Source organism: Barbus barbus, assembly GCF_936440315.1.
Source record: "Barbus barbus genome assembly, chromosome: 39".
Taxonomy (NCBI): Eukaryota; Metazoa; Chordata; class Actinopteri; order Cypriniformes; family Cyprinidae; genus Barbus; species Barbus barbus.
The window spans coordinates 4,716,801-4,742,497 of NC_136717.1; the positions used below are offsets into that span (position 1 = coordinate 4,716,801).

The 25,697-nt window shown below is 41.2% G+C and overlaps 1 protein-coding gene across 2 annotated transcripts; it reads right to left on the reverse strand.

Annotated features, from left to right (window-relative positions):
- Positions 1 to 227: 227 nt before the first annotated feature.
- LOC306858888 (uncharacterized protein) lies at positions 228 to 8,281 on the reverse strand. 2 transcript variants are annotated; one of them, XM_079399668.1, is made up of 4 exons: positions 8,236 to 8,281; positions 6,528 to 6,594; positions 6,289 to 6,346; positions 234 to 3,535 (listed from the first exon to the last, which is right to left on the reverse strand). In XM_079399668.1, the coding sequence occupies exon 4, from the start codon at positions 3,328 to 3,330 to the stop codon at positions 1,948 to 1,950; it is 1,383 nt and encodes a 460-aa protein (XP_079255794.1). In that variant the 5' UTR covers positions 3,331 to 3,535; positions 6,289 to 6,346; positions 6,528 to 6,594; positions 8,236 to 8,281; the 3' UTR covers positions 234 to 1,947. The 2 variants fall into 2 exon arrangements, with proteins under 2 accessions (XP_079255793.1, XP_079255794.1); XM_079399667.1 differs by lacking the exon at positions 6,289 to 6,346 and having other exon boundaries at positions 228 to 3,535.
- Between the last annotated feature and the right edge of the window lie 17,416 nt (positions 8,282 to 25,697).

The following is a 25,697-nucleotide window of genomic DNA, read 5'->3' on the forward strand; positions in this document are numbered from 1 at the left end:
AAATCTAGATTAAAGACCCATCTCTTTAACCAGGCATACACATTATATTTACATTTGTGCATTTAGCAGACACTTTTATCCAAAGCGACCGTGCATTCAGGCTATACTTTTTTTTTTTATCAGTTTGTGTGTTCCTTGGAAATTGAACCCACAACCTTTTGTACTGCTAGTGCTAACACAATGCTCTACCTGTCACGCTGCACTGGGAGCGAGGAGACACAGAGATTCCAATCACAATGTTTATTAAATCCAAAACACGGAACGAGGAGCTTGAGGAATGACAAACAATACAGGACATTGGAGACGGGGAGACACAGGGCTTAAGAACACTGGGAAATCAATGAGGAAGAACAGAAACAGGTGAGGAGTAATTAAACACAGGGCTGGGGACTCATGAACTAATAACTACTGGGAACGAGGACAGGAACAGGAAGACCAAATATGGGCACGAGAGGAGGGGAAGCACGAAACACAGTCTGACACTACCACTGAACGCGACATAATATATTAACACATTTCTACAATTCAAATCTTTTAAAAGATTGTTAGGCTGCATTAATTAGGTCAACCAGAATCGGGAACACTTCCCATAACACCCAATGTATTTGTTACATCGTTAGAAGAATGGCATCTATGCTAATATTAGTCTGTTTCTTTCTTATTCCGAGGTCACCGTAGCCTCCGATCCAGACTGTATCCAGATCAGTTGGTGGATCAGCACCTAGAGATAACCTCCACAGCCCTGAATGTCAGTGGAGATCAGGACACTTAGATTAACCCCAGAGACAGATCCCCAGTGAAGAATTTGACAACCATAGGCAGAAGACCACGGGAACCAGATGAGTCCTTTACACAATCTGACTTTGCTGCAGTTGAAATTGAACTGCTGGTTCGTTTGGCCAGAGGAGAACTGGCCCCCGACTGAGACTGGTTTCTCCCAAGGTTTTCTCTCCATTCTGTCAACGATGGAGTTTTGGTTCCTTGCCACTGTCACCTTTGGCTTGCTTAGTTAGCGACACTTGACTGATTGCACAGACACTATTGGAAGAGAGCTGAACTAGATGATGACATCACTGAATCATCAATGAACTGACTTATACTGAAAAATTAACTATTTGTTATTGTCCTTTTGCATTACTGACAAACTATTTTCCTGTTTGACACTGTAAAGCTGCTTTGACAATCTGTATTGTATACAGATTTATAAATAAAGGTGACTTGACTTTATAGTGTTTGTTTCTTTTATGTATTTATTTATTACTTATTGTTCTCTACTGGTGTCTTAAAAAGCTGCTAACAATATTTCGTTGTTCTGTATCACTGAGTGCGTACAATGACAATAAAGACTAATTCATTCATTACAAAAAACAAAGTACAACGATAAAGACTCCCCCTTCTGGTCAAGTGTGTAATACATCTGATTCACAATAGATCTAGGCATTTGACACTTTTGCTGACAGTGATGCTTCAAACCAAACTGAACAACCTCCTTTATTGCCAAAAGTGTGTCAGTTGTCAGTGTTTTCTCGAACTATTTGTCACTAGCCTGAGGAAAAGGAGGTCTTCTACTGTAGCTTGCTCAGGAAATAAAGAAAGTTATAAATGTCATATTTATATATTTATTAGTTATTTTATTAAACAAGAATTTTGATGTAGAGAAAGACAGACAATCTGATGGAAATAACAATAAAGACAAAAAAAAATTAAAGAGCCACTGATGTAGATAAAATATAGATGCAAACATTTCTGCTATAGCAACCATCTAGTAAGCCTCAAATTTACTGATATTGATTCATAAACTAACAGACTGGATTGGAGTGGCTTGCCTTTTAAATAAACACTAAAAGAGCTTGATACTATGATTAAATGAAATTTCTAATTTTCAGATGTACAGAATACTAATTTTAAGGAGTCTTATTTATTTTCATTGATTCATCTCTTGTCTTCTCAGATTTTCATACCGAGGAAAAGTTTTGTCAGACCAGCTTTAAGGTAACTCAGAGCATCTTTATTTGCTTCCTCAGCTTTAGCATTTCTCATCATTTCCTCAAGCTCTCTGACCCAGTTTTCTTTCCCAGCCTCCTTCAATCTGGGGATGAAGAAGTCGAGATGCTGAAGAGTGAAGGCAGAGTCTGGTTTTAATGCGATCTGAGACAGATTCTTGATGGTCTTGTAAGCATTGAACAGAAGAATTGACTTTTGATCCTCAAGCTCCTGAAGATCTTTGTCAAGATCATCCATTACAACAGAAAACCTCTTGGCTTTAGGATTTTCATTTTCCTTTTTTAATTCATCTGATTGCATCACAGCATTCGAGGTGCTGATGACATATTTCTTGTTATCTTTGACATGTTTGCTGTGATGACACTTCCCAGTGCACACAGTGCAGTTGCCTTTCTTCATGACTTCACAATTTCTGGGATCAGAAGTCCACCAGCAGTCAAACTCATGGCAGTTTTCTTTACAGACGGTGCATGTTGTCGCCTTCCTGTTTTTCCATGAAGCACTTTCAATTGCCACCTTCACTTTGATTGTCTTTTTGACTCTAATGCTAAAGTTTGCATCCCTTTCAATCTTTTCCTTGTTTAGTTTCATTGCCTCCTGAATCTGAATTTTTTCAGATTTCTTGGACTCTTTCTCTTCAACTCGCAGCTGTAAGTTGCAGATTAATGCTTCTAATCGAATGCGCTCAATGAGGACATCTGAAGTCAACTCTAAACTTTTTCTGTTCTTTTCATCCAGAGACTGAAGAAATTGCTTCATATCTGCCATGCTGCTTTCCCAAGCATCTCTTTGAGCACGACGGTAACGGCTCTCATTGTTTTGAGCATCAGCCTGCCGATTGTTGAATAGGAAATGCACAGGTTGGCCACTTTTGTCTCTTTTGCAGGGGATTTTAACTTTATTGATGGCACTGAGGACGTTTTTGGGCGGCAGACCATCAGAATGTGTGATTAAAAACACAATGTTGTCCACAATGTCTTTTCCAAACAAAGACAGAATGGAACTGATAATGTAATGCTGTCTGTCTGAGAGACGATTCTTAGATGCTTGAATCACAAAACACACAGCATCAACTTCACGAACTCCAGCACTGCTCTGAAACAGAGTTGCTAAATTTGCAGCAACTTCCAGATCTTTGTCCAGTCCTCTAGTGTCTCCGTAGCCTGGAGTATCAATGATAGTGAGAGATATGGGACTCTCTACAGGACAGACCTGATACATGGTGATTTCAGAGGTTTGTGATTCTGATTGATCTCTCGCTTCTTCTTCTGTGATTTCATACCATATTTCTTCCTCAAACTTCACCTTCAGTAAGTAGTTGACCATGGTGTTTATGAGAGTCGTCTTGCCAGCTCCAGTCTCTCCCACCACTAGAACTATTTTGTTTGGTTTACTGGTGTCCTTTTTCCCATAAGTCCATTTTCTGACTTTCCCGTTTTCATTAAACACTTTTCTTTCTGTATGTAGACGGATTCGTTTTGGAGGACCTGGATGAATCAGAGTTGATCTGCGTGGTGGAATAATTGGCTGTCTGTAAAATAAGAAGGCAAATGTTTGTCAGTATATTCATGTAGCAAGAATTTAAGACTATTAGTTGCAGTCAGTATACAGTCTGCGCGATGGATAAATTTGCCACAGTAGCACGCATGCATGGGTTTGAGCCTGTTTACAAACCTGTTGTCATTTAATGATATTTTTGCCCCAAATTCATTTCATAACATCACTCGAGAGTGATGAAGGCTGTCGATTAGCATTTCATTACAAATATACTTTATTCATATACAAATACTAGACATAGCTTGAAGAACAGAGATAAAACATTTGGTCTCAATCATATGTTTATTGTCTTCATCAGTTAAAAAGTATCTTTCTGCATTTTATTGTTATAGCAATAGCGTATGCCTTTATCCATTTTAGGGATTTCCTTGAATGTCATATGATTTTTGACTTCTATGAGTTTCACTTATGGATTTACTGTGTGAGGGTGCCCACCAGTGTCCTACCAGTATGAATGAAACATTGCATTACATCTGTGCACACACTAATGCTCACAACACCTTATTTCGGGTAAAAATAGGAAAAATTATACTTCTTGCTAAGTTTTTCTCCAATGTACTGGAGTTTTTTCTCTCTCAGTGAATCCATAATATTTCCTGGAAGTAATTAAGAAATTACTATTAAAGATTTTTTAATCATAATTTATAATAAATCCTTGGCTTAGACCTTTCTAAACATTTATAGTTATAGGCCTCCTGTTTGTTAACCCTTGTGCATCAATAAAAAAAAGTTACATGTAGGTCCATAATGGACAAAAACACACCCACACAATTATAGCTGCATTATTTATCCAGTTGGCTCTATAATATGCAGAAAACAGGAATAATGTGAGCATTTGCTTTGTAGACCCTTTATAGACCAAACCTGAAAAAAATTGCAAATCTGGTAAAAAAATTTCATAAAAATTTTAAGCCTTGCCAACAGAATGAAAGCCTATTAACAGAAATTGCGTCATTTTACAGTTAAAAGGCACTGTGATTAAAAATTGCAGTTTTAATGGATTTCAATGGGGACATTTTTGTCAAAAAGGCCCTGAGAGGAACTTTTTTTTGTACCTAGTGCAAAACAGATTTATTAAAGTCATATGATGCGATTTCAAGTTTTCCTTTCTCTTTGGAGTGTTACAAGCTGATTGTGTATAGATAAGATCCCTGAAGTTGCAAAGACTAAAGTCTCAAAACCAAAGAGATATTCTTTATCAAAGTTAAGACTCTGCCACGCCCCCCTAAAATGGCTCATTTAAACACGCCCCCACATGTCTACGTCACGATGTGGAAATATTTGTGCAATGCCGCCCAAATGTTCACGCAAAGAAAGAAGGCATGGTTTCAGTAACAACAGTAGTGTTGATGAAGCCATGTCAGGGAGACATTGTGTGTTTCTATGCGAAAGCAAAAGCACTTTATTTGGCCTTCAGAAAGCAGATGCATTCAGGAATTGTAACAACGTTCGTAGATTCGGGAAGAAGGAGGCGGGAACCGGCAAACATTTAACGATTTAATAACCAAATAAACAAACGTAAAAGTACAGCGGCAGCCCCTCACGGACGACTGCCGCACACAAAATAATATCCAGGCCTGGTCCTCTCTCGTCTTCCACTGTCGTCACTCCTCCTTTTATCCTTCCGGAGCTCCTCCGTGGGACTCGAGACCGGTGAGTGTCGCAGGTGTCGCTCATTATCATTAACTCCACCGGCCTCGCTCCGTTCCCACGGCTCTCGGCCCCGCCCCACTCACCACATACCCCCATCGCCCCTCGCAGGCCGGGGGGTACCCTCGAGACTGCGCTCTACTCCCCCCCCCTCCCTCCTTCCTGGGGGGGACCCGTCAGGGCGGCCGCGGCGTACCTGGGGGTATGGACAGACGAGGCGAGAGAAAAGGAGACGGAAGGATGAGGAGTGACAGAGACGAGAGAGGGGAGAGAGGAGAAAAAAAAAAACAATTCGGTCCGGTTCCCGGACACACTGCTGGTTGGTCCTCAACCAGCTGAGAGGCTCTCACTCGCGGTGCCATGCGATGGTACTGGACCTCTTTGGTGGACGGCTCGACGCTCCGCCTCCTGGCGGACGGCGATGGCTCCTCCGGTCGAGGGCAGCCGGCAGCGAGTCCCCCATTCCCTGCTCCTCCCCATCATGGCGGATGGCAGCAGGCTACGGCCACTCGGCGAATGGCGCCGACTCCTCCGCTCCCTCTCGGACGGCAGCCCCCCTCCTCGACCCAGGAGCACGGCCGCGAGTCTTCCGTCCCACCTGATGTTCCATCGCTCCAGCACCACCGTCGCCTCGGGCAGCCAGCGGCCGTCCCCGCTACTCCCTGCTGCCCGATCTCCTCAGCACCGCGATCCCCTTCAGCAGCGAGGGCTCTCTGACAGCGTGTCCCTCCTTCCTCCCGGGTTTCGGCACCAATGTAACAACGTTCGTAGATTCGGGAAGAAGGAGGCGGGAACCGGCAAACATTTAACGATTTAATAACCAAATAAACAAACGTAAAAGTACAGCGGCAGCCCCTCACGGACGACTGCCGCACACAAAATAATATCCAGGCCTGGTCCTCTCTCGTCTTCCACTGTCGTCACTCCTCCTTTTATCCTTCCGGAGCTCCTCCGTGGGACTCGAGACCGGTGAGTGTCGCAGGTGTCGCTCATTATCATTAACTCCACCGGCCTCGCTCCGTTCCCACGGCTCTCGGCCCCGCCCCACTCACCACAGGAATCATTGCGATTACTTACAGAACAGCACAACCCAGATGAAATCACAGCACATTTTATGGACAACCGTTTCGTGAACCTAGAAGAGGATGTAATTCTGACTTTATGACAATAACAAATGTTTTTGTTACACAAGCTAGTGTGCACTACTCAATTGTAATGCATGGAGGCGAGTGTCTTGTGGTTAAAATTGAGTAGTGCACTGTGCACACCTAGCCATGGATTTTCATCCTGTAGAAAGCACATCAATTTCAACTCACCTGGAACTCATGGTAATCGCTGGACTGAATGTGTTTCCACAGAAGACCTTCACTGTTGCTCTCCAGCCTGCTTACAGCAAAACAGCTCATGTATGTAAATAAATACTATACTTATTTAAATATTGAGAGATGCACTTTTGCTATTAAATTAAAATATAAACTAATATTCTTAAACACCAGCCTGTGTCGAGTGTATGTTAGAACAAAAAGTTTTAACGAAAATATGATTTGACAACCCTAACTGGCTGAAGTCCCTCTTAACCAAATGTGCTTTCAATGTAATTTAGAATCTAAACAGTCTGAATAAAATGACGAGAACAACACTTTCATTTTTGTCTTGTCATAAATGTGTGCGCTTGTTGATAAGTTACTCTGCAACTACATGTTAACTAGCAGTCATGAGAGTATTAATAGTATGTCTGCTAAATATATGCTAACACTTTATTTTGATGGTTCCTCTACAGAAAAACTGACATAAGTTACTTTGCAAATACGTCAACATCTACCTACCCTGACCTTAACCTAAGCCTAATTATACTCTACTGAGAGTTAGCTGACATGTAGTTGCAAAGTTGCTTATAGTCAATAGACTATGGGGACATCAAAATAAAATGTAACCTAACATAAACATTGATTTTTTCAGTTGAAATTATTAACTAGCGCTCATCAAAATTAATATTAGCCTCACAGGGAACACTCAAATAACACTCCACACCTAACCACTTTCAAGATGTACTGTAGTAAGATACTATGCAGATCTGAAATAATGTCAAGATATTATAGTCCATTATCAATGTAAAAGTAGATTTAATATGGTGTTCATTGTTATAAATAATCATAATCTTAAAAGTTATACCCACAAATGTTTCAGCATTACAATATATTAAAATTGCTGTTATGACTATTTAAAATGACGATATAACATATTATAAGGTTTTTATAATGCATTATGCATTCATTATAATGCCTTAAGAATACCCTTATAATGTATTATAAATATGGGCTTCATAGAACATGTTACCAAAAACACTATATACAACAGTGTTCTCCATTATGGATTAGTTTTTTCTTGCTTATGATTAAATGATTGTTATTTAATTTTGTGAGTATTTACTTAGTGAATTTTTCAAAAATAAATGCGCTTTCCATTGATGTATGGTTTGTTAGGATTGGACAATATTTGTCCGAGATACAACTATTTGGAAATCTGGAATCTGAGGGTGCAAAAAAATCTAAATATTGAGAAAATTGCCTTTAAAGTTGTCCAAATTAAGTCCTTAGCAATGCATATTACTGATCAAAAATTAAGTTTTGGTATATTTATGGTAGGAAATTTACAAAATATCTTCATGGAACATGATCTTTACTTAATATCCTAATGATTTTTGGCATAAAAGAAAAGTGGATAATTTTGACCCATACAATGTATTTTTGGTTATTGCTACAAATATACCTGAGCGATTTATGACTGGTTTTGTGGTCCAGGGTCACAAATAAGTAATACTCAGTAATACGCCACAAATGTTGGACCCAGCATATAGCTCAAGGTGAAACCTCAGACCCTAATTTAAAAACCCCCGTAATAAACCCACATTTGATCTAAGATTATGAAAATGGTTTTTAGTTTGATCAAATTATATGAGAATAACATGTCTTTTTATATTATACTTGTTACATCCTTAAAAAAATGCATAAAAAGTTCCCTTACCTTGAGAAGTTTCTTTGTATGAAGTTGATATTCACTGATGTCCTTTACAGTTATACACACTCATGTCATTTATATATCCTGCTGTATGCTGCGGGTGGAGACAAGGGGAAGAACAAAGGCACATACTGCACAAACATGAATAACCACATATTTTGCTGCCGTTGAAATGAGAATTCATGTTGTTCAATTTCTTCCACTTTTAATTTTCCTTACATAAGAACAATTGACAACATTTTGACAATATTAAAATAATTAAAATTCAGATTCACGTTAATGGAACATCTGGCACCGGACCAAGACAAGACAACTTCTACTCCTCAACAAAAAGTTATAAATCAGTTCCAGGCAGGGACAGGAGAACAGCAAAATGATTTTATCAAATAGCCTTCATAGCACAACAAAGTGTATATATATATATATATATATATATATATATATATATATATATATATATATAAAATGTTGAGAAGGAAATATTCCTTATTGCTGTGAAGACAACAGCACACAACACGACATTAAACAGTAACAGAAAGTCTTCCCCGTGATTGTGTAGCCTACAGAACTAGACTGAGAGACCATTTAAAGGCTTTTGCAGGTGTTTTGAGTTAATTAGCTGATTAGAGTGTGGCACCAGGGGTCTTCAATATTGAACATTTTCACAATATTCTAATTTTCTGAGATACTGAATTTGGGACTTTCATTAGTTATCAGTTATAATCATCAAAATGAAAGGAAATAAACATTTGAAATATATCAGTCTGTGTGTAATGAATTAATCTAATATACAAGTTTCACTTTTTGAATGGTATTACTGAAATAAATCAACTTTTTCATGATATTCTAATTTTATGACCAGCACCTGTATGTCAAATGAATATTAGTTAATTAGTAAATATGAGAGGATACACACACACACACACACACACACACACACACACACACACACACACACACACACACAGAGAGTCTTTGAAGGATAGTATAAGATTAGATAACTATACTGTCTCTCACTTCCCATTTGACTTTTGACCTCCTGGAATAACACCAAACTGCTCAAACATGTACGAGCATGACGAATGTTTTCACACAGGCAACTTAACCAGTCTAGTTAACTCTAACTTGCTGCTCCTTACTGCAACAAACTTAAATGAGGGGAAATAATTATGAGACCATAGCTGTCTCTAACACAGACAACTTAGTTAATAATATAACAAATACTTATTAAAAAAAATTAATAAGTTAACACTAACATAAACATCAGGGACTGTTAAAAAAAACTTAAGAGGAGGATAATAGCACATCTTTTATATTTTAACACAACATATTTCATATTTAATGCATTAATGCTTATAGTACACAAAAATGGAACTTGTAATATAATTGTGTTACCCAAACCTTAAATAAACTTACCTCATTAATTTGAGATCACTCATGCAGGAGTTTTTTGATTCTGCAATCATGTTCTTGTATTGTTTCTCCCAATGCTAATATATTATCTACAATGTTCATCAAATGTAGGAAACTGTACCTTCCTGTGAGTGTTTTATATGCATTAAATTTCATTATGCAGAACCCTTGATTGGCATCTAGCACCGAGAAGATTTTGTCATTTTGCATGTTTGAGACCTCTTCTACCGTGAGTAGTGGGTAGTGTTCACATTTAACTCCCTTGTTTAGATCCGATGGGTCAAGTCATATGCAGATGTTATCCTGGCACAGACGTATCCTGTTTTAAAGTATGGCACACACCCTCTTCCTGTTTTAATCTTAAAAATGTGTAACTGGTTTTTAATACAAGCAGTCTTTCTTGTTTGCAACTAAAAGGGCCTCACCACCCAGACACGCACGCACGCACACACACACACACACACACGCACGCACACACACACACACACGCGCACACACACAATGCCAAAGCGAACAAAGGCTGTCATTAATTATCCCTTTGTGGTTTTCACATGTTGTTCTTAGAGCACTAATTCACTGGTTTTAGGCAATAAAAACATCATAAGTGCTTCTCAATATTATGTTTGATGCTTAAAATATTTTATTCTGTTGTATTGATCATTCAGACAGTCAGTATTGTGTTTGTGGTCAGTAATTCATGTTGATAGTTGATTACCAATGCAATTACCAATTTTTTAAAAATGTATTTAATGTTGGAAAAAGCGTATTTGTTTGAATGCTTACTCATTTGCATGATCAAGTCAAGTTACCTTTATTTATATAGATCTTTATACAATAAATAGTGAAAATAGTGTCAATGCAAACTAAATTCAGTCCTGCTGTAAATACCACGCTCTAAAAAGACAACAGTAAACATTCAATTTTTCAGTTAAAGTCAGTTCATCATTGATTCAGTGATGTCATTACCCAGTTCAGTTCAGGTCTCTTCAAATATACTACTGCCAGAAATTAAACGTCCCCAAATGATCAGAATGGGCGGTTGTGTGTGCCTTTACTCTGATTAATATAACAAGCATACAAAGCACTTTATAAAGAAGTGATAAACACCAGTGTAAAGCAAATCAAACAAGGATTATTTTACATGAAACATGATACCAATAAGGTTACATTATCTGATATTTCTATCATAAGGCATGCATAAACAGTAAACAATACAAAAGACAACATACAAAACAGTAATAACAGAGAATGCATGTTCATTAATAGAAACGTTTAGCTATGAATTAATGGAGGTAAATAATTGTTATGGGCATCATGTGTCTGTTTCACTAATGAAAAAAGTGAGAGGAAAAGTCTCTCTAAATTCATTTGGGTTGTAAAACAGTCTCATCTTTATGATTTGTCTTTGTTGCAACGGTAGCCAGAGGCCTGTGGTCGTATTACAGAAAAGATCTTACCTTTAGAATCCTATCTTACCTGTTATTTAACCATCACAATTTCAGTTAGGACCTCATTTAGGATGAAAGCTATTGACAAACAACATTTCCTAAGTGCATTATCTATAGGAAAAAAAAAAAAAATTCCTAAAAACTGTTTTAACTTTATGATAACCCAACTAGTGTCTTACTTCAAGCCTTTTTGAAATTCAACTGTAAAAAACTCATTACAGTAGCCCTTTATACAAGATGAAGAGAAGCAACGTTTGATGGTGGAGAGACTTTGGGTGGAGACAAATAATGTTCAAGTTCAAGTTCTTTATTGTCATTACGCTATATGTGCAGACATACAAATGTCTCGCCTCACAGGACCACAGTGCTACATATAAACACACATAAATACTACAGTATATATAGTAATGCACCAGCTGTGACCAACATTACGGGGGCCAACCCCTTATGAACATTTACCATTTACTACAAATTGAACCAAAAAAAACAAAACACGTTTACTATCGTTAAACCGTGGTAACCACAAATTAACCATAGTTTTGCTACACTAGGGTGACCATACTTCTTCTTTTTCCAGGACATGTCTGCATTTTGGCTTTGTTTTCCTTTTGACGTCAGGTGTGTTGGACTTGAAGCGGCGCTGCACAGACCGATCGGTGTATGACATCAAAGTACCGCGAGAGCGATTGGAAAGCATCAGGAGCATCTGCTCTCTACAGGTCTCATGGTTCTCAGATGTCCTACACTGATCGGTCTGCGCAGCGCTGCTTCAAGTCCAACACACCTACGCTCTCTACAGTCGTCAAACATTATGTATATGTGTGTTTGTATTGCTTTGACCAAAAGTCATTGGTTGATTATGTACAATGCCTGCACTTTATTTGTCAAACATCTTTTTTCAGTCATTACCTTTTGCAGGTATGAAAACAATAGCATAACAAACCCAAAACCCGGCAATTTAGAAATCCTGGCCTGGACATGTCCAGGAAAAAGAGGAAGTATGATCACTACACTAACCATAGTCTAACCTTAGTTTACCTCAGCAGCCACTTCCGTGTAGTTGGTTGCTTGCTATCAGATGAGACAGTTATTGAACTAGATTGATCGGTTTAAGATTTCCTAACTAGACCATAAGTTTTTGTAAGATAAGATAAGAATCCTAAATCAAGATTTGCTTCTCTAGTATGAATTTGTGAAAAATCCTAAATTCAATTATCATATCTTAAGATTCTCTAATATGCCCCCGTTCTGCAAGTATTCAAGTATATAAGTTCTGAGTATTAGTTGTGGCTTAGGGCAGTGCATTTCAAAACATGTTCCTGAAGAACCCCCAACGCTGCATATTTTCAATGTCTCCCTAATCGAACACACCTGATTCAACTCATCAGCGCATTACAAGAAAATCCAGAACATGAAATGGGTGTGTTAGATAAGGGAGACATACCAAATGTGCATTGTTAGGACCAGGTTTGAAAAACACTGGCTCTGGGGATTGTTCACAGACAACTTGGCCCCAAGTTTTGTTGTAGGGTTAGGGTTTAGTTGGATTCATTAAAAATACTGAATAATTGTGTGTATGATTGGATCAGCCACTGCAGCTGTCAACATAGTGTAAGTTCATAAGAATAAATGACACATGAATTCAGGCCTGTGGGATCATAAGACACATGATGTATCAAAAGAAAAAGTGAGTCTAGTGTTTTAGTGTCACATATTACCTAATAACTATTACACATATAACGTCTACACTTAAAACATATCCAAAGTTTCACATTCATTAAGTTGAGGATGCCATAATTATTTCTTTCACATTCAGAATTATCATTAGATTAATTTTAACTGAAAAAGCAGAAAAACAATATTTCCAAAATTTGTACACTGCAACCCGGTATCACGCCAAAGCGTGTGGAAGACACGCTGGTCCACACGAGGATGCGTGTAAGTGTCACGCTTTGCCTCCTCTAGGCATGAAAATCACACGCATGCATGAAGGTGAAGTTACTAATAGAGTACCAGCAGGGGCGATAATTTTCTCAAGGCCAACAACTCCCTACGGGCCAAATAGAAGCGATTTAGTGCATTCTCCAAAATCCCCCCCCCAAAAAAATTAACATGTAAGATACATTGGATACATTGGAACAGTAGCACAGTAGTTCATTCATGCAGTTTACATGCTGAATATGCATTGTGCAATAACAGCATCGCAATTACCTTCTTTATTTTGTTGCAGTTCTGCATGTATAATACAACCGGGTTGCATAATATAACTAATCCAGTAAGCCTTGCTGCAAGACAGTTAACTGATTTGGTTTTCCTTTGTCCAACAGCTCCTGTTCTTACACACCACCCTTCCCTGTTAGTGTTACCTACCTCCACCTAGTGTATTTGTATGAAAAACAACAGCTCTTTTAAGAGCTTCTTCTAAAGCTTCACTGTCTTAGCTTCACTCAAGTAAGCACTTTTTTTTTTTTTTTCATTGATGCATTTGGCTTACAACTGAAACTAATTGGGAGAGGTTAAAAGCTGCCTAGCTAGCTATTTAGCTACTTACTTTTAAGCATCAATAAAATAACATTGTAATAACTGGATTTGCTTGGTTTTCATTTTAATCTTAAATAGAGTAGAATGCACACACCAGACGATCTAGATTTTGCAATTGTTTTACAAATGCATGCAGATATGCTGCCTTATTTCAGCCACACATTTGAAATGAAGTGAAGGCAACACCCTAAAACAGCACTTGGCCCCAAACCTAGTGCTTCATGCACATTAACTCTGACCTGCGAACTCCTATGACATGATCAACATCAGATCAATACATGATCACAGTATGACCTCGTAGCTGAATTAAAAGTGCATAAATTTAAAACTGCAGTGCTGCAGGAAAGTGGAGTAGATTGTATGTTTTTACATTTTAGATGTATTGCTATTTATGTGTTAAATTTAAGTTTTTTAAAAGATGCTGCAGAGCGTGACATTATATTGTGGCCGTTGCATGTTCAAAATAGTGTGACCACGGCTTTCCTTTTTTTCGCTAGCCTGTATTTTATCATTTGTTTGTTTATAGCATAAACTATGACATTGAATTGAGAGACAAGGTAATTACCCATGCCATAATTTTAATTGTACAAATCCAGTAGAAAAAGTGGCATAATTGGTCAACCACCCGACCACCAGACTATCTTAAACATCCATCACATGTCTTAGGACCATTCCCCTGATAAATCAGTACTGCTTGGTAGAAGTAGTTTGGTAAAACAATCGGCGCTTGTTAGGTCTATACACATCTCTGGTTGCTATTACAACTGCAACTTGCTATATTTTTTGTTGAATTTATTTTCTTGATTAATCAATTAGATTTTTAGTCTATATAATGTCATAAAATTGTGAAAAATAGACTGATCAGTGTTTTCTAAACAATTCTGTACTTCTACAATGTAGGCTGGACTGCACAAGGTGCTGCCAAACAACTCGGTGAACCCTCATCAGCCCAGGTTGAACCCCCCACTTGTCCACCAATGGTCACACCAGATCTAGCAGTGTCCAAGCTTCATGCCTCAGCATCTTATTGGTATCATGTTTCATGTAAAATAATCCTTGTTTGATTTGCTTTACACTGGTGTTTATCACTTCTTTATAAAGTGCTTTGTATGCTTGTTATATTAATCAGAGTAAAGGCACACACAACCGCCCATTCTGATCATTTGGGGACGTTTAATTTCTGGCAATAGTATATTTGAAGAGACCTGAACTGAACTGGGTAATGACATCACTGAATCAATGATGAACTGACTTTAACTTGGGTAACATAATTGTGTTAACCAAACCTTAAATAAACTTACCTCATTAATTTGAGATCACTCATGCAGGAGTTTTTTGATTCTGCTGTAAGGATTACAGAACCTCAGACACTTTGAACTTCTGAGATGAACAACACACACACACAGTGCATTAACATACAGACATCTGTCTCCACATCCCACTGAGAGAGAATACAAGAAAATGCCTCTCTCACATATGCATCAGTTCCTTTTCATCCCCTTCCTTCCCCCATCCTTCTCTCACTCAGCCCACTCAGAATGGTCGATAGCAGAAATGTAATATTCTGCATTAATGCAAGTGTTATTTACAGTCATGTTTGGTATCATTTGAATTGTCTCAGGGCGACTGGTACAATGGTCTCATTCTTATAAGAAGTAAACTAAAAGGTAATACAGATCCCAAGAGTTCAGAGATATTTTACACACTGTAGAGGGCGGATCAGCACCTAGTGGTTTTCATGCAAATTACCTTTTGTTCCAAAAAGGTGTTAACTCGACTTGATTAAATTGCAAATCCAAATTGTTAATTCCTGTCTCCAGTTTGGGGGATGTTTATTCTGGTCTGAAGTACTTAAGGAAATTTGGCAAAAGGATAAGGGCGATTTCTGTAGCCAGGAGCCCGTAGTGTGGTATGTCTGAATACTCACACTATGTATTTCTATAAAGTCAGGTTTGCATTCTTTACTCATAGATTTATCTTTGAGAACTCGATGTTTTGTATTGATATGATTTGATCTCTTTGAATTGCTGTGGAATTGAGATAATACATACAGTATTTACCTGACTGAGAATAAATTGTTACATTTGACCTTATTCTGTTTTACTCTGTAATTATTGACTCTAGTAGATTACGTTGCATCCTTGTTAAAGACATGAGCAACCGAATGAACGAGTAAATATAAAGTCAAGAGTTAACTAGAATAATCAAATATCAGAAGAATACAAATTAGAAATAGACAAGCAATCAATTTGTATTTCAAGCTAAATACGAGGTCATGATAAAATGGAGTCAGATTAAATAATAAAATGGAGTCAGATTAGAGTTTAACTTAAATTGAAGAACTTTGCACACTGGAAAGACCGAACACGCAGGAACCCTTCTGCCGTGCCATTGGCTGCCGTCGTTGGACCAGTGGACGGGCCTTACACTGCAATCATGTTCTTGTATTGTTTCTCCCAATGCTAATATATTATCTACAATGTTCATCAAATGTAGGAAACTGTACCTTCCTGTGAGTGTTTTATATGCATTAAATTTCATTATGCAGAACCCTTGATTGGCATCTAGCACCGAGAAGATTTTGTCATTTTGCATGTTTGAGACCTCTTCTACCGTGAGTAGTGGGTAGTGTTCACATTTAACTCCCTTGTTTAGATCCGATGGGTCAAGTCATATGCAGATGTTATCCTGGCACAGAAGTATCCTGTTTTAAAGTATGTCACACACCCTCTGCCTGTTTAATCTTAAAAATGTGTAACTGGTTTTTAATACAAGCAGTCTTTCTCGTTTGCAACTAAAAGGGCCTCACCACCCACACACACATGGACGGACACACACACGCGCACACACGTGAGGATGTTGCTGGATTCTGAAATCACATAAATAACATCTCTTCAATACAAATTTGACCTGTACATTCTAAACAGCAGGCAAAACAGAAGTAGTGTATGTACCTCCCAAAACCTAGTGCTGGGTGCAAAAATTGAGATTCATAAAGTCGGCTTATGAAGGTACAGTATAAGATGTTAGGAAGACACCCACACACAAAAGATTGTCTCCCTTGTTCTTTATTTCAAGAACTCCTACTCAGCTGCTTAAGAGCCTTTAAATACATCACCCTGTCTCACAAGTGGTGTAGGCTTGATGAAGACCTAAAGGTCAAAATGACTTGTCCTAATAAAGAATAAGGAAGTAAATCCTCAGTGTAGCAGTCAGCAAGAGAAATTGAGAAATTAAAATAAACATTGTATTTTTTTATAATTTGATTATTTGAAAGTGCAGACCCAAACAGCAACAGATATGGGACAATTTTAATATTTTCTCTCAAAAGAATCGTCGCTGCACAAAAATAGTAGAATAAACAGTCAAATTATTCTGATAAATTGTGTGACGTGTTTACAGCAGCATATACAACATATTAGTTTGCTTAATCATGCTCGCACATGCACACGCACACACATAACAGCCTTAGAGAGAAACTGTTACATACCACTGCTGTGCACTTCCCTCGGCCATATTACACTGTCTGCCCCACTGTCTCCTCCCTCCACAGAGAGTCCGCTCACCACCTTCTCCTCAGCGATGCGCTCCTCATCTGGCACCTGTTCATTGTAGAGCTTGATTGCTTCCAAAAGTTCTCTTCTCTTCCCACAATTTCCTTCGACGCAAATGTCGAATTTTGTTGCTGTCTATAAGAATTACAAAACACAGAAAACACGATGCACAAGCATGTGTATGCAGATATCAGAAAGTAATATGAAATAGTGATACTTATAACTAACTTAGGAATTAATATATCAAAATGTAAAACAACTGAATAACTTAAAAGGCATAATAGGCTTAATATCTGTAAAATTAAGAGGAAGACATTTTAAAATGAAGGACCTGAAAATATGTTAATTCCAAAACAATCCAGATAATACATCTGCAAGTCATACAAATTACAAATATATTAGATGAGTTATTAACATACCAGTCTGATTATAAAGGTTGGCTTTTTTTTGATGAACACCAAGAAACATTTGTTCAATTGATTTCTGAAGGTTATGTTGGTCATCATATCTAGTACCTGCAGAATCTTACAGCAACAATAATACAAGTAAATTATTATGATGTCTTTTAGGCTGTACATTAAAAGAGTTTCAATATCAATTTTAAGATAATTTAGAGCCCCAAATTAGTGTTTACAGTCTCAAAGGAGTTTACATAGCAAACAAAACAGGATGACATGTCCTTACTTAATTCTCATGCATGGCAAAGATTCTCACTTATACACGATTACCACACTGCAATATTAAGCTACTTAGATGGCCGTCCATAAAATACTGTACCCTCAGTAGCCCATTGTCTGACATCATGTACCCACTGAAGCACAATGTTCTGAGGACACCCTAGTTCACTGCTCAAATCCTCCAGTCTCTGAGACTCAGCCTCAGCCTTTTTGAAAGTCTGGTGTAAAAAATATAAAATAAAAGTTGAACCAGGTTTTTGCCTTTGTAATCTTAAAAACTGAGGAAAAATCATGAAAAACCTTGTATTCATAACATCATACCTTGATGTATCTGCTGGATAATGCAAGATGAAGGCCTTCCTGCTTCCGTCGGTTCCACCCAATAGCATGGACAGTCAGGTATGATTAAGAATATGAAGTACCTCACACTTGGTTGAATGAGCCTTGGCATGCATGACAGAAAGGAATGGTCTCATCTGCAGTAAAGGTCTGAGTTCCAACATGGAGACTGCCAACTTCTCTAAGTAGGGCCAATACTTGCATGCAATATCCGTGCAATAGAACTGTCCATTTGTGGCTGCTTGGAGCTCCTTCTGCAGGTACAGTGGATAGGCGAATATTTCCCCCCTGTACATGTTAAGAGCCTTGAGTAGTAGTCCGTGTCTGCAGACAACCACCTCAAGACCATCTTCATCCAGTTTGCTTGCTCTTCTGGCAGTTTCACGTGCAGCAGACCACTGACTGGCTCCACAGATCCCTCTGCCAGCAGTCTGCATGACAAAATAATTCTGGTTAAAACTAAAAGTTGTGATTTTTTTCTAACTAGTTAGTTCATCTATCAGGATGAGTCGGGTTACATCACACCAATACACACCATCACTGTAATTATTTGAAACAATGAAGGTTTACTTTCAAACTACTACTAAAGTTTATTATATTCAGTCAGTGCTCAGGGAGCTTCAGAAAATGCATCTTCCCCTTTCTCTACTCCATCTACACAAGCTCAATAAAAGTAAAAAAAAAACAACAACATATATTTAACCACCAAAAAGGTTCAAAACACTACCTTGATTGACCAGTGTATATTTGCCATCTTTTTTTACACAGCACACTGTTGGCTCAATGGGCTTGTAAACTCCCTCAATGCAGGACTCCCTGTTATGAAGGGTGAGTTTTTTGTGTATGTGTATGTCACAATCCATACACAGCCACTCTTCTGGCATGCAGTCTTTGCAGCGAATGATGGCAGGAGATGTGCAGTGGCTGCAGTTCTGTTCTGGAACCACATTGCAGGACAGCAAGCAGTTTATGTGATAGCACCTTGCTTTCCGCCACTCCTCTTGGGCTACAGATTGGCGCAAGCACCATGATTTGGATGTTGAAGGATACTTGTTTGTGCCTTGAACATTTGCTGAGGTCAGAATGTCCTGCAATTTCTGCATCTCACTGTCTGTAAGACAGAAACAAACAAATAAAAGAATTCCTTTCAGGCTTATTGCTAACTTGCTTAATTACAGTAAGCTGACATTTTACCAAATAAGTGTTCAGAGCAGTTTGATTGGGTAACTGTGGGAACCTCCGTAGCTGACTCAAAAGGAGTAGCGTCCTCACTGCCAACTACAGATACTATGACAAAATTAGTTAGAAAAGAAAGAGATAACACTTTTTTTGTCTTATTAACATATAATACAGCAGGGGTTCTCAACTCTGGCCCTTGAGATCCACTTTACTGCAGAGTTTAGCTCCAACCTTGATCAAATTCACCTCCATATAACTCTCTAGTAATCCTGAAAACCTTGATTATCTTATTCAGGTGTGTTTGATCATGTTTGGAGCTAAAGTGCCAGAGATGCGGAACCCAGTAATACAGTGTTTGTATAGTGATTTAAGGCTATAATAGGCATGACTATTTAGCATGTCTGACAATTCCATTGCTCTCTAAAAGTTTTTTTTCCCCCTCATAGTCTGCACATAATCTGGAATTGTTAGCAGCATTTAATTTACTACCACAAAAGTGAGAGAAAACTTACAGTACTGGAATATTCTTATTGCGTGTTTAATGGATCAACAAAGTGAAATGGAGGTTATTCTTCAATCCACTTAACAGAAGAACAGGAAAACATTGGGGAACAAAATTCCTGCTTCGAATTCTGTATGAACCTGACACTGATTGTTTCACTTCCATTTGATATCTTTGGATTTGCTTAGCATTACAGTAGTTGTGCTGAAATTAACATATCAGGATGTGTTTCCAGTCGTAGTTTGATAACAAATACACATTTAAAAATAGATGAAGCCAATAACATAAGTAACAGATCCACCATGTCATGTTTCTGATGGCAGTATTTAAATGACAAATTTATGTCATGATCGGCTGCAGAGATGAGGAAACAGTGTGCAAGTGAATAACAAAGTTTATTACTATAATGAAGTGAGACACCGACAGGGTTAAGGTAATGGAGTGACACAGGAACTGGATGGGCTATGCGGTGGAGTGGTGGTGAAGACAGGAACAGACGGTGACCGGGAAACTCCAGACACGAGACGAGGACACGATGACACCAACACGAACTCCGATCCACGACAGCAAACAGAACCACAGATGACGAGATGATGACGTGAAGACTGGAACACTGTAGCAGGAAGACATCAAGAACGATCTGACAGAGGAGAGGAAGGAGAGATGGGTATTTATGGCAGAGGAAATGGGCTACAGCTGGCGCAGATGACGAGGCACAGCTGAGGGAAGTGAGCTGATGATGGCTCGGCCACGCCCCCCACACTTACAGCACGCTCACACATGACAAACCACGGGACAAGGAGAGACCGTGGATGTGTGAACCGTGACAGTACCCCTCCCCTAAGAACGCCTCCTGGCGTTCCCAGGCTCCCCTACCTGTCGATTATAGTCATCAATCAGAGAGTGATCCAGTATGTCTCTCGCAGGTACCCAACTTCTCTCCTCCGGACCGTAACCCTCCCAGTCCACCAAGTACTGAAATCCGCGTCCCCTCCGTCTTGAGTCCAGTATGCGGTTTACCGAAAATGTGGGTTCCCCGTCTACGAGTCGCGGCGGGGGGGGAACCGGGGCTGGCGGATTAATGGGAGAATGAAACACGGGTTTAATTTTGGATACATGAAAGACGGGATGAATCCTCCTGTACACTGGAGGAAGGTTGAGGCGGACTGCCACCGGACTAATGATTTTGGTGACAGTGAACGGGCCAATGAATTTGGGAGCAAGTTTATTAGAAACGGAGCGGAGTGGAATGTTCCTAGTAGAAAGCCACACTTTTTGACCAACGACGTAAACGGGAGGCTTAGACCGGTGGCGATCGGCTTTGGCCTTGGTGCGCGCCCCCACTTGGAGTAGAGTCTCACGGGCTCTAGTCCAAGTGCGGTGACACCTCTGGACGAAGGCGTGAGCAGAGGGGACCGCGACTTCGGATTCCATACTGGGAAAAATGGGTGGCTGGTAACCTAAACTACATTCAAACGGAGATAGGCCCGTGGATGACACTGGTAATGCATTGTGGGCGTACTCCACCATAGAGAGTTGCTGGCTCCAAGAGGAAGGATTCTTGGAGACCAAACATCGCAACACTCTCTCCAAATCTTGGTTGGCTCTCTCCGTTTGGCCATTGCTCTGGGGATGAAACCCGGAGGACAGACTAACAGTCGCTCCCAGTAATCTACAAAACTCTTGCCAAAATTTGGACACAAACTGGGGACCCCTGTCGGAAACCACGTCCATCGGGAGGCCATGTAAGCGAAAGACGTGGTCTACGACAGTTACCGCTGTCTCCTTGGCTGACAGTAATTTGGGCAAGGGAATGAAATGAGCTGCCTTCGAGAATCGGTCCACCACGGTCAAAACAACCGTGTTGCCCTGAGAGGGCGGGAGGGCGGTGACAAAATCTAGTGCGATGTGGGACCAGGGTCTCGAAGGCACCGGCAGCGGTTGGAGTAACCCATCTGGGGGTCGATTGGAAGTCTTACCAGTGGCACAAACCGAGCAAGCCAAAACAAAACTGTGAATGTCACGAGCCATGCGCGGCTACCAGAATCGTTGCTTGACCAGAAAGCCGGTGCGATTTACTCCTGGATGACAAGCCACGTTGGAACAATGCCCCCACTGGATAACGTCAGACCTTAAGTCCTCCGGCACAAATAATCGATTCGGTGGGCAAGCGGGCGGAGGCATTACCCCTTCTAGGGCCGTCTTGACCCTCGATTCGACCTCCCATGTGAGTGAGGAGACGAAAAGCGTCTCGGGTAAAATGCACTCGGGAGTGGACGGGCGTTCGGAACTGTCAAAAATACGAGATAAGGAATCGGGTTTGATGTTTTTGGAACCCGGGCGGTACGAGAGAGAAAAATCAAAACGACCGAAAAAAAGTGCCCACCGAGCCTGCCTGGAGTTCAATCTTTTGGCAGTTCTGATATACTCAAGATTCTTATGGTCGGTCCAGACGATAAAGGGTACCCCTGACCCTTCCAACCAGTGACGCCATTCTTCCAACGCTAGCTTGACGGCCAACAACTCCCTGTTACCAATGTCGTAATTGCGTTCGGCTGGCGATAAACGATGGGATAAAAACGCGCAAGGATGCATCTTGTCGTCCGCGGAAGAGCGCTGGGAGAGAACTGCACCTACCCCCACCTCTGACGCATCGACCTCCACCACAAACTGACGTGAGGACTCAGGGGCTATGAGGATGGGAGCCGAAACAAAGCGGCCTTTGAGTTTGGTAAACGCAGCCTCAGCTGTGTTAGACCACCTGAACGTAGTTCTGGGGGAGGTCAAGGCGGTCAGAGGCGCGGCTAGTTGGCTGAAATTGCGAATGAAACGCCGGTAGAAATTAGCGAAACCCAGAAACCTCTGTAGGGCCTTACGGGAATCTGGGCTTGGCCACTCCACCACAGCCTTGACTTTGTCAGGATCCATGCGCACTCCCTCGGACGACACAATGTACCCCAAAAATGGAACAGACTGTGTATGAAACGCGCATTTCTCCGCCTTGACAAAAAGCCCATTCTCTAGCAACCTCTGAAGCACTCGTCGGACGTGCTGCACATGTTCCTGGAGAGATGAAGAAAAAAATCAATATGTCATCCAGGTAAACATATATGAACTGATCGACCATATCTCGCAGCACGTCGTTGACGAGTGCCTGGAAGACTGCTGGGGAGTTGGACAGCCCGAAGGGCATGACCAAGTATTCAAAGTGCCCCCTAGGGGTGTTAAAGGCAGTCTTCCACTCATCCCCCTTCCTGATGCGGACCAAATGATAGGCATTACGTAAGTCCAATTTCGTGAACATGGCCGCTCCCTGCAACCTCTCGAAGGCTGAAGACATCAATGGCAACGGATAGGTATTCTTTACCGTGATGTTGTTCAGCCCTCGGTAATCAATGCAAGGCTGCAGGGATCCATCCTTCTTCCCCACAAAAAAGAACCCCGCCCCCGCTGGAGAGGAGGAAGGGCGAATGAACCCAGAAGCTAGAGAATCAGAAATATATTTCTCCATAGCCTCCCTTTCTGGGACAGAAAGCGAATATAATTTGCCCTTAGGCGGAGACATACCTGGTAGTAAATCTATTGCACAGTCGTAAGGACGATGCGGAGGAAGAGAAGCTGCCCGAGACTTACTGAACACCTCTCTCAGGTCCTGGTACTCCGCGGGCACGTTTGACAGATCCACTGCCTCCTCCTGAAACATAGAAACAGAGACTAACGGACAAGCAGACACAAGACAGGACTTATGACAACGATCGCTCCAGGCAGTGATGGTCCTATGATGCCAGTCAATCTTGGGGTTATGGGAAATGAGCCAGGGGTGGCCGAGCACGACGGGTGCCAGGGGAGAGTCCATGATAAAGAAGGGGATGGTTTCAGAATGGTTGCCTGATGTGATGAGTGTGACGGGTTCAGTGATCAAGGAAATAGTGGGTAGTTCTTGGCCGTTAAGGGCGTGAACAGAAATCATGTGAGTGAGGGGTCTTGTGGGAATGTTAAGTCTCTTGGCAAGTGAATAGTCCAGAAAATTCCCCTCAGCTCCTGAATCCAGTAAGGCCTGACAGTTGTGAGTGTGTGTAGCCCATCTCAGTCTCACCGGAAGGAGAGTAGATGATGTGGATGAGGTCTTCTTGGTGGAGATCCCACCCGACAGTAGCCTCATACTTACTGTCGGGCTTGGTCTTTTACTGGACACCCATCTCGTAGGTGTCCTGCCCCACCACAATACAGGCAAAGACCCAGGGATCTCCGTCTTTCCTTCTCCTCCCGGGAGAGCCGAGCCCGCCCTACCTGCATGGGTTCGGGATCGTAGTTGGGACTGACCGCGTCCCCGTCGTTGGTTCGGCGACTCTCAAACCCACCAGGGACTCGATTAGCCGTGGCGCGTAACTCCGCTCTAGTGAGCCGTGCGTCCACCCGGATGGCCAAGTCAATAAGTTTGTCGAGTTTGGTGGGGAGGTCCAGGATGTAGATCTCCCTGTGGACGCGGTCAGCCAACCCATGCAGGAACATGTCCCACTGCGCCTCCTCGTTCCAGCGACACTCCGCCGCCAGGGTGCGGAATTCGATGGAGTACTCAGAGACTGACCTCGCACCCTGACGGAGATCGGCGAGTATTCTGGCCGCCTCTCTTCCGGCGGCTGCGCGATCGAATACTCGCTTCATTTCCTCGGAGAGCACTTGGAACGAGGCACAGCATGGATCTTGATTCTCCCACACCGCCGTTCCCCAAAGTGCCGCTCTCCCAGTGAGCAGTGTTAGCACGAATGCCACCTTGCTCTGTTCGTTGCTGAAGGTCCGGGGCTGGAGCGCAAAATGCATAGAGCATCTAGTTAAGAAGGCTCTGCAGAAGTTTGACTCACCGGCGTATGACTCGGGAACAGGCAAGCGAGGTTCCACCTGGGTGAGGGACTCAGATGGCGTGGGAGGAGTTGGCGGCGTGGGTGGCGCAGTGGGAGCTCGTAGCTGTTGAAACTGTTGGGTGAGCTCGGACACCTGCGTCACTAGAGCCTGAATAATACGACCCGTGTTACTCAGGCTCGCCTCCTGACTGTTCATCCTGTCGATGCTCTGAGCAATGAAGTTCTCCAGAGATGTAGCTGAGACACTCGCTGCTTCCATTCCTTGGTCAGATCGTTCTGTCATGATCGGCTGCAGAGATGAGGAAACAGTGTGCAAGTGAATAAAGTTTATTACTATAATGAAGTGAGACACCGACAGGGTTAAGGTAATGGAGTGACACAGGAACTGGATGGGCTATGCGGTGGAGTGGTGGTGAAGACAGGAACAGACGGTGACCGGGAAACTCCAGACACGAGACGAGGACACGATGACACCAACACGAACTCCGATCCACGACAGCAAACAGAACCACAGATGACGAGATGATGACGTGAAGACTGGAACACTGTAGCAGGAAGACATCAAGAACGATCTGACAGAGGAGAGGAAGGAGAGATGGGTATTTATGGCAGAGGAAATGGGCTACAGCTGGCGCAGATGACGAGGCACAGCTGAGGGAAGTGAGCTGATGATGGCTCGGCCACGCCCCCCACACTTACAGCACGCTCACACATGACAAACCACGGGACAAGGAGAGACCGTGGATGTGTGAACCGTGACAATTTATTAAAAAGAACACCCTATTGAGTTAACAAGCTTCAATCTATATACAATAGGCACAGTTACACTCTGTTAAGAAAGATAGTTTGGTGGGTAATCACAAATAATCTTGGAAGACATGGACTACCTGTAGCCGACGCTCGTTTCCGTGTCTCTCCACTTCTGCTTCTTTTAAGCAGTGGACGTCCTTCAG